This window comes from Pelodiscus sinensis, chromosome 13 (assembly GCF_049634645.1).
Source record: "Pelodiscus sinensis isolate JC-2024 chromosome 13, ASM4963464v1, whole genome shotgun sequence".
Classification (NCBI taxonomy): Eukaryota; Metazoa; Chordata; order Testudines; family Trionychidae; genus Pelodiscus; species Pelodiscus sinensis.
Window position 1 is genome coordinate 46,712,204 of NC_134723.1, and position 13,557 is coordinate 46,725,760.

Genomic DNA, 13,557 nt, shown 5'->3' on the forward strand with positions numbered 1-13,557 from the left:
CGGACGAGCACACGGGGAGCGAGCTGCCCTGTGCTCCCGGCGACGGGGAGGAGGAGAAATGGCAGCGCGTGCAGCACACGGAGCCCTACCCCCTACTCCCCCCCAGGCAGAGCCAGCCAGGAGCGCAGCACGTGGGGGCTTTAGGGGCTACGTCCTTGGGTCTCAGGCTAAGGAGCCCCCTTTAGCCCTGATCACATGGCCAGGGCTAGAGGCAGGTAGAAAGATCAGGCCGAGGGGCCTCTGATTGTCAAGGTCAGGTGTCCAGGCAGCACCCTGGCCGGTGCCCTAGCCCACTACCGCACTGTGCCGTGGGTCTGTCTGGGCCACAGAAGCCACGGAGCTCCCCGGAGCGCGCCGGCCCGGAGACGTACCGTACCTAGAGGGGTCTTGCTGCAGCTGGCGTCCGCCCAGGAGAAGCAGTCTGACCACGGCAGGACGCTCTGGAAGGAGGCAAATAAATAGTAGAGGGCGTAGGCGATGATGACGTTGTAGTAGATGGCAACCAAGGTGGTGATGATGACCGCCGTGAATCCCACGCCTGGAAAAGAGAGAAGAAGCTCCGGCATCCAACCCACACACCGTTGAAAGAAAACGTGCGCCCCCACATTCCTGAATGGTGCACTGCTCTGAGCCTCCGCCACACTGCCTTGAAATGACCGTATGGCCCGCCGGATTGCCTAGTGCCTGCCCCAATGGGTCTGTACCCCAAGCAGAGCAGACCCTGGGCATATATCAACTCTCTGCACGTGAACATGGAGCCTGGCTCATTTCAGCTCACTCTGCGTTCCCCGCCAGATGTGAGAGGCGCTCCGCACGTGTCCAGGGAGGAAGCGGAGAAGGCCGGTGTGACATCAGAAATCCACCCAACAAACATATGGCAGAACCAGAAGACTGAAGAGCAAAGCTCAGGGTGGATCAGACACTCTTGGTGCGAGCAAAGCTCTCGTGAGGAGAACCCAGGAGGGAGGGCGGAACGGGAGCATCAAAGGCAAAGTGGTACAACTCGGTAATGTTTAAAAATGATTTGTGGCAGCCTGGTCAATTGGCATCAGGCTAGAGAAGAGACAGAAATCGAGGACACCAATATATTCACGTTCCAGAATAGTATGTCCACACTGCAGGGAAGTCTCAAAATGAGTCTGAGGCCGGCTTCCCTAGTACAGACATGCTATCTCGATTTAAAGCCCCAGCAAGCACCGGGAGGAATAACTTAGAATGGCCCTTATTTCAAAATAGCTATTTCGGAAGAGGCGTTATTCCTCATAGGATGAGGTTTACAGATTTCGGAATAAGCCGGCTGTTATTTCAAAATAACGCTAGTTATCTCAAAGGAATGGTACAGTGTAGCTCAGTGGTCACCATCCAGTCGATCGGGATCGACTGGTCGATCTTGGAGCCTCTGACAGGGGATCCTGACTGGTTTGGCCAAGAGGCTACCAAGTGCCGGCACTTCAGCTGCCCCTTCCCCCACTGCTGTGCAGGTCCTGTCCTTTGCCTTAGAGCTGCCCCTGCCTTCCCCCACTTGCTGGGCAGGGCAGGGAAGAAAGAGGAGGGTGCTGATGTCAGGGTGCCCCCTCTCCCACCCTGTATGTTATCTCCACAGGATGGAGGGGGGCACAACAGGACTTGGGATGGAGTTTGCTGGCTGCTTTTGAGAGCGGTGCAGGGCCAGGCCAGGGGGGAGCCTGCCTTAGCCCCGCTGCACCACCTGTGGTAAATAGTATCCAGCTAGAGCCTATATCCTGAACCCCTACCCCAGTCATAAACCCCCTCCTGCACCCCACACCCCTGCCTACCCTGAGCCCCCCCAGACCCAAACTTCCCTACAGAACCTGTCCCCTGAACCCCTCCTACACCCCAACTCCCTGCCCCAGGCTCAGATCAGAACAACTCCAAATCCCTTAACTCAAGACCAGAGTCTGCACCCCAACCCTCTGCCCCTGCTTGATGAAAGGGAAGAAGGATGGGGGAGGACAGAGTGAGCAGGGGCGGAGCCTTGGAGAAGGAGCACAAAGGAGGCGGGGCCAGGGTATTTGGGTGTGAGGTAGATCCTGGATTGCACTTCACTTCAGAAAAGTGATCTTGTGCCTAAAAGGGTTGGAGATCCCTGGTGTAGCTGCACCCTCAGTGAGGGCATGAAATCGGATCCCAGCTAGCAGGATCCAGAGGTACCTCCTTGCTCCCAGTAGCCAGCAGAAGGAGCGATGAATTGCTAAGGGAAACCATGCCAGGAAGGACTGGTGAAAACCAGACAGGAGGAGGAAAGGGGGTCGCATCTCTAAAAGAGAAGTGTAGGCAAACCCAGGTGGGAAATAGCTGTGATAGGTAAGTGGAAAGGCATGCCCATGGGAAGAGAGATCTTCAGTCCTTTTACCCTGGACAGCAACAAACATAGAGATGGGCTGAAGTCACAACTTTAGGGACTGGATCCAGTTTTGGATCCAGGATTGGAGTAAGAAAACCAGAGCCATTTGTGAAGGGGGGAGGAGTTTCAGATTTTCTGCATCCCTGAAGGACAGAGGAATTTATCCATGTGTCTCTCGAAATAAAGGCAAGAAAAATTATACCAAACTGGGACTGAGCACCCGGGTGGCAGAGATCTCACTGGGATTGCGAGCCATGGCAGTGACGGACAGGCAGCCTTAAACCAGTGGCTTGCAAAGACGTTGCTGCTTTCCTTGGTCAAAAGGAACCTGGCGAGTTTGAGGTCAAGCTACCAAATCTTTTCCAGGGAGCTTGGGGAATATATGTGACGTACGTGCTTCCACACACTCAGTCCTGGCTTTCTCCATAGACCCAACTGTCTTCGGGGTGGATTTATCCTACTTTTCATCTTGTGCAGAATGTGGAAGCTTGTGCGCTGGGCCTTGTTATTCTGGGTAAGTTTTGAGGCAGAAACGAGTCAGGAAACCTAAATGCCTGGACACAATCCCCTTTTGTGGTTTACTGACACACCGGATCAGTAAAAGTCTCAGAGGGGTAGCCATGTTAGGGTACGTCTAGACTACCGCGTTTTGTCGACGGAAGTTTTGTCGACAGATACTGTCGACAAAACTTCCGTCGACAATTTGCATCCAGACACATTGAGTTCTGTCGACAAAGCAAGCCGCTTTGTCGACAGAACTCCGTAGTCTGGACGCAACGTTACAGGCAATAACACCTTCTGTCGACAGAACTCTGTCGACAGAAGGTGTTTTGCCTCATAAAATGAGGTTTACCAGCGTCGACAAAACCGCGGAGTTCTGTCGACGTTATGTCGACAGAACTCCGCGGTAGTGTAGACGCTGTTATTGTTTTGTCGACAAAAGTCCACTTTTGTCGACAAAACTAGGTACTCTAGACACACCCTTACTCTGTACCTGGAAAAACAATGAGCAATCCTGTGTCACTAACAAACATATCTCTAGTATCGTGAGCTTTTGTGGGCAAAATCCGCTTCTTCAGATGAGCTTGAGTGGAGAAAAAAGGGGGGAACCTCAGAATTTAAAACAGAATAAGAAGCGAGATGGGGGGGGGACTACCTGTCAATTATAGTGCCAGTGCTAATGAGGCCAATGGAGCGGGCTGAAAGCGTCCCATACTTCGCTTTTGATGTCCAAGGGGTATGGAATGTACAGGAAGTGGTTTTATAATGGGCCCTCCAGTTCAAGTGTTTGGGCCAACAGCATCAAATTTGCATATGAAAGATCAGTAAAGGCAAAGAAAGCATCACACACAATTAAACATGTTATTTCCTTATTCCTATCTGCATTCTGGAAGATAATAAGGTGATAGGGAACAGCCAGCATGGATTTGGAAAGAATAAATCATGTCAAACCAATCTGATCACTTTCTTTGATAGGATAACGAGTCTTGTGGATGAGGGAGATGCAGTGGACGTGGTACACCTAGACTTTAGTAAGGCATTTGATACGGTCTCGCATTATATTCTTATCAATAAACTAGGCAAATACAACTTAGATGGGACTACTATAAGGTGGGTGCATAACTGGCTGGATAACCGTACTCAGAGAGTAGCTATTAACAGTTCACAATCATGCTAGAAGGGCATAACAAGTGAGTCTGTTCTGGGACCGGTTCTATTCAATATCTTCATTAACGATTTAGATATCGGCATAGAGAGGACGCTTATTAAGTTTGCAGAGGATACCAAGCTGGGAGGTGTTGCAACTGCTTTGGAGGAAGGGTCAGAATTCAAAATGATCTGGACAAACTGGGGAAATGGTCTGAGGTAAACAGGATGAAGTTTAATAAGGACAAATGCAAATATCTTCCACTTAGGAAGGAACAATCAGTTTCACACAGACTGGGAAGCGACTGTCTAGGAAGGAGCATGGCAGAAAGGGATCTAGGGTTATAGTGGACCACAAGTTAAATATGAGTCAACAGTGTGACACTGGGCACCACATTTCAGGAAAAATGTGGAGACATTGGAGCGGGTCCAGAGAAGAGCAACAAGAATGATGAAAGGTCTAGAGAACGTGAGCTATGAAGGAAGAATGAAAGAATTGGGCTTGTTTATCTTAGAAAAGGGAAGACTGAGAGGGGAGATGATAGCAGTTTTCATGTATCTGAAAGGGTGTCATAAGGAGGAGGGAGAAAAATTGTTCTCCTGGGCCTCTGAGGATGGGACAAGAAGCAATGGGCTTAAACTGCAGCAAGGGAGGTTGTGGTTGGACATTAGGAAAAACTTCCTACCTGCCAGGGTGATGGAACACTGGAATAAATTGCTCAGGGGGGTTGTGGATTTTCCATCACTGGAGATATTTACGAGCAGGTTAGACAGGCACCTATCAGGGATAGTCTAGATGGTGCTGGGTCCTGCTGTGAGGGCAGGGGATTGGACTCGATGACCTCTCAAGGTCCCTTCCCTTTCTAGTGCTCTAGGATTCTATTATTCAGCTGGGTGGACGGGGAGCAGGCAGGCCGAAAGACGCCCTTCCATCCTTGTGGAAGCAGAATGGATGCGAATTAGGGCAGAATTTGCCCCCTAATCCTGATTCCCATGGGTGCCTTAGCATTACCTCCCAACCCTGCATCTAGATGCTCCGGCTGACCTGCCAAAGGGGAACAACATCTTTGATGCATGCGCCAATGTGAGCAACTAAAGGCAGGATCTGCACCTCCCAAGCAGACCCCGGTTTAGCAGATCACGTGAGGAGAGGAGCCAGTTACACTGATGTGCTGGAAACAGCTGCTCCTGATGGATTACATATAATGCCACGAATTCAGTGTCCTCCCCACGGTACATACTAGCCCCCTTAGTTTGGCCAGCCACGAAACGGCATGCCACTCTGTGGCCAGTGCCGTCTAATGTATGACATTAGCCAGAAGCATTATGGGGAAATCACTGATTTGCGTTTGACTATGAGCAGCAGCAAAGGAAGATCTAAACAAGGAAAACCCTGATGATACTGACCTTGTAAAATTGGCAACATTCTCCACACCGAAATTGGCCCCAGACTGGCAAACTGCCCCAGGGAACATTCCAAAAAAAATAAAGGCAACCCAGCCAAAGCCAACATCACCGTGTAAGGGATTAGAAAGGCACCTGTGGAAAACAGAAAAACCTATTATACCTGCACAATCCCACTCCTTTTTGTACAGCCGTCTAGGCAACTATCCCAGAATGTACAAATCGGTGTCTAAAGGGCTACGTTCTAGAAAACACAACAGTGTTTGCAGATAATAGGGGCTGTTACTTGTCTGAGGTCTGATCCAGGTCCCATTAAAGGTAACGTTAGTAACATATGCATGGGTCTTTCGTAAAATAAAGATCTCATGTTTTTACTCCTTTCACAGTGATAGCGTCTTCCAAATGCCTGGTTACCTTGTCCCTCCACAAATATTTGCTTGTGTCACATAGATTCCGGATATGTCTTCAGGCATGACTATGGATTGTGCCTATGGCTACAACTGGGAATAAGTTTAGTAGAAAAAGACCAGAAGGACGGACAGATGCCCTCTGTCAGTAACTTATGGAAAAGGCCAAGATTCACGGCCCAGTACTAAAGCCCCACCGCAGGGTTGAAAGTCTGGGACCGGAATATCTTGAAGAAAAGGGAATAGATCTATATGCATAATATTGATGAAAGTTGTTCAATCATCTCATTCCCCACCTGCTTTTTACTTTCAGACATTGCATACAGGAGCACCGCAATGTCGGTTAGCCCAAGATTTCGATTTTGTAATTTTAAAATTAAAATAACGCACAAAACCAAGTACGAATAAACGTTAATTTTCATTTAAAACATGGAAGCAAAGTAAAACGTGCACCCTACTGCACTCGCAAGTCAGGTACGTAGATTTCCACATTGCACGAGCTGCACCTGCTCATCAGCATAGTCACAAAAGTGCATCCGGGGATTTTCACGCCTCCCAAGATAAGGGCTGAATTATCAAAAATCGGCCTCATATTTCCTATGCAGGGAGGCCTCCCAATGCAGAGTTCTGTATCACCACAGGCACCAAGCACTCTGAGTCTGCCTGCTCGGCTCCAGAACCTCAAACCGGCCAATTTCTAGGGCACACCTTTCCTTTTGGGAAAAGAAGGGTAAAACCCCTCCCACCACATGAGGCTTCCAGGAAGTCGGAGACCAGGTTTGGCTGTGCACACGCTTGGCTTTGTTTGCATTCTATGGTAGCGTGTGCCCTTTAATATACTGCCGAAATGAACTCTTTCTTCTTTGTCCTTAATGGTGATTTGCAACTCCCTGTTAGAGTAGCCAGACCATGGAAACGTTGCTAATTTGTTTCGTATGGTTGGCTGACTCCTTTCTGATTCCCAGCTTCAGCTGTGCACCTGGGTGAATGTTTTCCTAATTTCTTCCTTCAACCAGCAACACAGAGGCTGAAATTCAGGGTACGGGGATGGGGGGAGGCTGCCGCATTCCCTGGCTTGAAGCATTTTTTATCATATTCAGGATTTAGACTTAGGGTCAGCACCCCAGGTAGTGAGTGCCTGGTAAGTGATCTGATATTTGTGCACATGCAATGGTTCATCCAGTTTTTCTTTTCATTCACAAAGAGGTTCCAAATAAACTAGTCCCCCTCCCCCCCCAGTTCAGCAAGATATTCAAGCACTGGCTTAACTGTAAGCCTGTAAGCAGCTCCACTGAATGTAAGCAAACTGCTCACATGTTGGAAGTCAAGCAGATACATCATGTGCCTTGCAGAAGGCACCTGGCCTTGCAGACAGAAAGATGCAAAAAATACTCCCAAGGAAAGATGTTTTACATATTCCTCTGGTGGCTCTTCTGTCGCATTTACTGAAATACACGGGAAGTGTGGTGCACAGATGTTATTAGCCTTCATTTTGGATTAGCAGTCATCTTTGGCACTTGTGAGTAAATCAACCAGGCCCAACACACGTCAATAAAATATGTATGCCCAGAAAGCCAGACATCTGTATCTTAAATGTGCATACAGGTTGAACCTCTGTAGTCTGGCACTCTCTGGTCTGGCAACATCTTTGCTCCGGCATGATTTTTAGTTCACGGGTGGTCAAGTTTCCCATGATCCCATAAGGTTTGTTTACAGCCACCAGGCCTGGCTCTCAATGTTCTGTGCTGTGATTTAGCTCTAATTCATCCCTCAGTGTCTTCTCAGAGCCCAGCAGGCAGTGAAAGCGTTGGTGATGCTGCTTGACAACATTGACCTCCCGTGGTCCGGCAAATTCAAGGGTGCCGGACTAGAGAGGTTCAGCCTACATGTAAAATTACATACTCTGGTTGTGTTGCATTTGCAACACTCATTGACTTTAAATGGGAGTTGGGCTGGAGCCTAAGGCGTTTAGCTTAAATACCCGCTTTCCCCCTGAAATGGAATTGATGACTGCCATCACTCACGGACCAGGACAGAATAGGAATAGAGAGGTAGCCGTGTTAGTTTTTCCTTTTGTTTTAGCAAGATCAGCCTATGTAGCACTTTAAAGACTAACAAGATGGTTTAATAAGTGATGAGCTTTCGTGGGCCAGACCTTCCTGAAGAAGTGATTCTGGCCCACGAAAGCTCATCACGTATTAAACCATCTTGTTAGTCTTTAAAGTGCTACATAGTTAGACCAGGACAGAGTTTGTCTACCCTGCCTCTGCATTCAGCTAAGCGAGTCATGAGATGAAACCAACCACGTGATTCTGTGAAGGGGCTGCCATGGTACCCACAGGAATGTGGTAAATAGATTAGGGACTTTTATTCCTAGTCTTATGCTTAGGCTACACCCCCTTCCCCCCGTCAATCAACCTATACAACGTCACTGAAGTCAACAAACTTATCGTGGTGTATTCCAGCAGTAAGTTTGGCGGGATTGGTTGGGATTGTCTTCCAGCAGTAAGGTTGGTCTCCCGTCGATTCCAGTTACCCTTCTCCTCCTGGGGGAGTACTGGAGTCAATGGGAGAGCGCTCGGAGGTTGATTTATCATGTCTAAGTAGATGTGATGAATTGACTGCTGGAGGATCGATCACTACACTGTGTAGAGAAGACAAGCCCTCAGTTTTTCTTTAGGGGGGCAAAGAAGAGATGCTGCTTTAAAATAGGCCCCTGAAAATAAACGAGCATTGAGCTTCATTTAGCGTGGGGCGGTTTCTAAAGTGGAGTGCCACATTATGACGTGTAAACGCATCTTTCCACATTTACACCAGAAACCGCCGTCCACAGCAACCGGCACAGGCTCTCAGTGGTTGTTGTTTCAACAACAGCAGAAATGGGGTGATTGATTTCAGGTCACATCACTGTTCCCTTTCTCGGCGTTCCTTAGTCTGAGGAGTTCAGCGTTAAAGCCCGTCTTGCCACGCCTCCTTGCCCAAGGCGCCTTTCTCGATGACTGGCCCCGTCGCGCTGACACTAGCAAAACAGGGGCACCTGCACGCCCCAGGCCAGCCAAGCACCGAGGCAGGTGCGGAAACACATAAGCAGCCATGGGGTTTGCTTAAGGAGTTACAGGGACTTGTTGTCTGGTTGGTTACCCACCCCGGGCAGGAGATGAGGTGGGCAGAGCATTGGCCCTGGCTCAGAGCAGACGTCTGAACAAGTTATAACCTCTCGGGTCCCATCACTTTGGAACTGACACTTCTCATTTTCCCTCCATGCCTAGTACCCCGATTTACTTCTAACTAGAGAGGTGCCCTGTTACGGGGTCCGTGAGCCCACCCCGTCCTGGGCAGTCACACTCCCACGGTTGCCGTCCCGGAAGGTCCCAGTCTCGGTGCCGCGGCGCCGGGTCGGCCCTCCCGGTGGTTGCCCCGAGGATCCCGCGAGCGAGGAGGTGAGGGGGGTCCGGGCCCTCCCTCTCTCCAGACCCCAGCCCAGGGCCCTAAGGCGGGGGAGATGCTCTTCTCTCCCCCGACCTGGCTGATGGGGCACAGAGCCGCAACGCATCAACCCTCGGGCTCCAGTACACCCGCCCTGGGCTGCTTCCTCACGCCCTCGCTCGTCCGCTCACCAGCTGGCTGGTCTCGCCGCCTCCTCGGTGTCTCTCAGTCTCTGCCTCCAGCGTCCTCCTTCTCCTCCCCCTCCTGCTTCTGCCTCTCCTGACTTTATACCTGGGGAAGGTGCCGCCCCGCCCCTCCAGAGCACTCACACCTGTGCTCCTCCACGGCCCCAGCTTCTCCTCCCCAGCTGTTTCCCCTCACCCCCAGCGTTCTCTCCCTCTCCTGCAGCTGTGGGGCATAGGGCCGGCTGGGGCGCCCGCGGGGCTGCCCGCCCCGAGGCTGGTGGGGTGCCGTCCCTGCCCGGTTGTCCCCACTAACCTTGCCGGGGGGGGGTTCTTCCCCCGCGCTGTCCCGGGCTGCGTCCCTGGAGCCGCCAGCCTGGCGGCATGTCCCGGCTGCCCTGCTGCCTGCGTCCCCGGCGGCAGCAGGTCCAGCCGTGGCGTCTCTTCCTGCCCCGCTGGGGGGGCCCTCCTCGGTGCGGGGTTGCCTCACCCCGTCACCGCCCTCCCCTGTGTTGCTCGGGGTCCCGCCCGCTCGCCCGCCTGCCGAGCGGCGCGTCCCGGTTACCCCACCGGACGCGTCCTCGGCGGCGGCGAGACAAGCCGCGCCGCTTTCCCCTGCCTCGCTGGGGGGGGCCCTTCTAGTGCGGGGTTGCCTCACCCCGTCACACACCTCCCCCCTTAAGTCGAGCTCTGGGGGTCCTTTCGTCCCCTCAGCCTCCTTTATACTTCGCGATAGGAAGTCCGCGTTCTGGTGCGCCGCCCCCGGGCGGTGTACCACTTGGAAACAGTATGGTTGGAGAGCTAAATACCACCGCATTATTCGTGCATTAGTCTCTTTCATCGACTGGATCCACTTCAACGGTGCGTGGTCTGTGATCAACAGGAACCGGTCCCCTAGAAGGTAATAACGTAAAGCCTCAATGGCCCATTTAACTGCCAGGGCCTCTTTCTCAATAGTCGCATAGTTCTTTTCCCGATCGAACAGTTTGCGACTCAGGTATAGTATGGGATGCTCCCCCCCTTCGACTTCCTGCGCTAACACTGCCCCGAGCCCCACCTCTGAGGCGTCCGTCTGCAGGATGAATGGTCTTGAAAAGTCGGGTTGTCGTAATATAGGGGCGGACACCAGGCGTCGTTTGATCGTGTCAAATGCCTGCCTGCCCCTTTCGGTCCATCTTACTTTTTGGGGTTGGTTGTTCCGCGTCATGTCTGTCAACGGGGCCGCTAGGGTGGCGAAGTCGGCTATAAATCGTCTGTAGTACCCCGCTAACCCCAGGAACTGACGTATCTGTCTCTTGGTTGTGGGTAAAGGCCAATCCCGTACTGCACTCACCTTGTCGACTAAGGGCTTTAGGCGCCCTCCCCCCACGGTGTAGCCTAGATATGACACTTCCCGGCGTCCGAATTTGCATTTCTTTGGGTTTGCTGTTAAACCCGCCTCCGCTAAGGTTTTGAGGATGGCCTGCACATGTTTCAGGTGTTGCTCCCAGGTTGGGCTAAATATGACGATGTCGTCAATATACGCGACGGCGAAGGCCTGGTGCTGCCGCAGTATTCGGTCCATGAGCCGTTGGAATGTTGCCGCGGCGCCATGGAGCCCGAATGGCATCGTCACAAATTGGTACAGCCCAAAGGGAGTGGCAAAGGCGGTCTTTTCCCTGGCTCCGGGGGTCAGAGGAATTTGCCAGTAGCCTTTCGTGAGGTCAATCGTGGAGAGGTACTGGGCTTCTCCAATACGCTCGAGCAACTCCTCCACCCGGGGCATGGGGTAGGCGTCGAAGCGTGAGATCGCATTCACCCCCCGGAAGTCTATACAGAACCGTAATGTCTTGTCTGCCTTTGGAACCAGCACTATCGGGCTCCGCCAGTCACTATGCGATTCTTCTACCACCCCCCACTGTAACATCAGCTGTAACTCCTGTTTCACGGGCTCCCATAACTTCCGTGGTAATGGCCTGAGCGGGTTGCGGACTCTCTTCCCGGGCTCCGTGTCTATCTCATGGGCGGCGAGGGTCGTCTTACCTGGATGGCTTGTGAGTACGTGTGGAAACGTCTGTAGCAGCTGTTCCATCTCTTTCCTCTGCGCGGGTGCCAGTTCTCCCTCTATCCAGGGTTTTTCCTCTGGCTCACACCAAGGGCCGAGGTCTAACTCGAGGGGCCGCGGATCCACCAATAGTGCTTCTCGGGGCTTCCACCTCTTTAAGAGGTTTACATGGTATATTTGGGTGTCCTTCCTTTTCCCTTGTAACCTCAGTTCATAGTCCACCTTCCCAACCCTCCGGAGAACCTCGAATGGGCCCTGCCACCTCGCCATCAGCTTGGAATCTCGGTCTGGCAATAGCAACAGGACCCGATCTCCTGGTGCGAATTCCCTCAAACGGGCCCCCTGGTTGTAGCGTCTTTCCTGGTGCTCCTGGGCCCTTTCTAGATTGCTTTTCGCTAACTCCCCCAGTGCTCTCAACCTTTCCCGGAGTTGCAGCACATAGTGGACTGTCCCCCGGGCCCTCGACTCTTGCTCCTCCCAGTTCTCTTTCACCAGGTCTAATATTCCCCGTGGTTGCCGCCCGTACAACAATTCAAATGGGGAGTACCCCGAGGAGGCCTGGGGCACTTCCCTGACAGCAAACAGCAGGGCCGGCAACATCTTATCCCATTCCCGGGGGTCGTCATGTATAAACCGTCTTATCATTGCTTTCAGCGTCTTGTTAAATCGTTCTACTAGGCCATCCGTTTGGGGGTGGTACACGGAGGTGCGTAAGGTTTTAATCCGCAGCATCCGACAGAGTTCGCTCATTACCCGGGATGTGACATTTGGGCCCTGATCCGTTAACACCTCCCGAGGGAGCCCTACCCTCGCGAAGATTTTTACCAGCTCTCCCGCGATCACGGACGCCGTGGTGGACCGCAATGGGACGGCCTCGGGATACCGAGTTGCGTAGTCTATTAAAACCAATATAAATTGGTGCCCCCGTCCTGACTTCTCGACCGGCCCTACCAGGTCGAAAGCCACCCGCTCGAAAGGGACACCCACCACCGGGAGCGGGATGAGCGGGGCCCTCGGGATCCCTGCTGGGGCCGTCAGCTGGCACTGTGGGCAGGAGTCACAAAAGTCCCGGACAGCCCGATATACCCCTGGCCAGAAGAACCTTTGCAGCACGCGCTGTTGGGTCTTCTCCCGCCCCAGGTGCCCGGCCCAGGGGTGGGCGTGCGCCAATTCCAAGACCCGCCACCTATACCTGGTGGGGACTAATAGCTGGCGGACCGTCTCACGCCCCTCTCTCTCCTGGGTCACCCGGTATAATCGATCCCCGCGTACCTCAAATCGGGGATTCTGGCCATAGGTCTCCTGAGGCCCGTCTCCTTCACCCGGGGCCGTAGCTTGGTCCCAGGCTCGCTGAAGCGAGGGGTCTTCCCGCTGAAGCTGGATGAAGTCCCCTTCGTCTACCTCCAGATTAGACAGCTGGGTATCCTCTCCGGTACCGGCCGGCGTAGCCCCTCCCGTAGGGTGCCCGCTAGTCGGGGCCTGGGCTTCTTCCCCCTGCGCCACCTCCGGCACCCTTTCCCCGGGGTCGTCCTCGGGTGATGTCACGGCCTGCCCCCATTGTCGGAGCAAGGGGCCCAGGCCCGGCCAGTCGTATCCCAGCAGGGCGGGGTACGCCAGGTTTGGGGCTAACGCCACTCGCCACGTCTCTGTATGCCGTCCGTCCTCTATCTGGACCCAAGCCGTCGGATAAGGGCGGACGTCCCCGTGGACACACTGCATCCAGATGGGCCCTCCCGTAGCTGCTCCCCCTTCGACCAGGTCTGCCCGTACCATCGTCTGTCCGCAGCCGGAGTCCACCAGTGCCTCCACAATACGGCCCCCCACTTTTACCCTGGCCATCACCTTACTCGGCAGGGGTTTCGCCTTCTGGGCCTCCGAGGTCATCACCCTTCCGAAAGTACAGTCCATTACAGGGCACTCCCGGCGGAAGTGGCCCTCCTGCCCGCACTGGAAGCAGACCAGCTTATTAGGTGGCCCCACCTTCCGTCCGTTGTCTCCCTCGGGGGCGAGCCCCCTCTTCTCCGCCCTGGGTTCTTCTGCTGGGTTCCGCCATACGGGTGCTAACTTCCGTCCCCAGGCTGG

General features: G+C 53.2%; 1 protein-coding gene across 2 annotated transcripts in view; it reads right to left on the reverse strand.

Annotated features, from left to right (window-relative positions):
- Nucleotides 1-13,557, reverse strand: part of SLC6A14 (solute carrier family 6 member 14) — a 56,989-nt gene that overhangs the window by 18,874 nt on the left and 24,558 nt on the right. For both annotated transcript variants that reach the window (XM_025190867.2, XM_075941177.1), the window contains 2 exons: nucleotides 5,420-5,551; nucleotides 377-538 (listed from right to left, as the gene is read on the reverse strand). In XM_025190867.2, coding sequence (XP_025046652.2) covers nucleotides 377-538; nucleotides 5,420-5,551 — 294 coding nt within the window. The remainder of the gene's footprint in view (nucleotides 1-376; nucleotides 539-5,419; nucleotides 5,552-13,557) is intronic.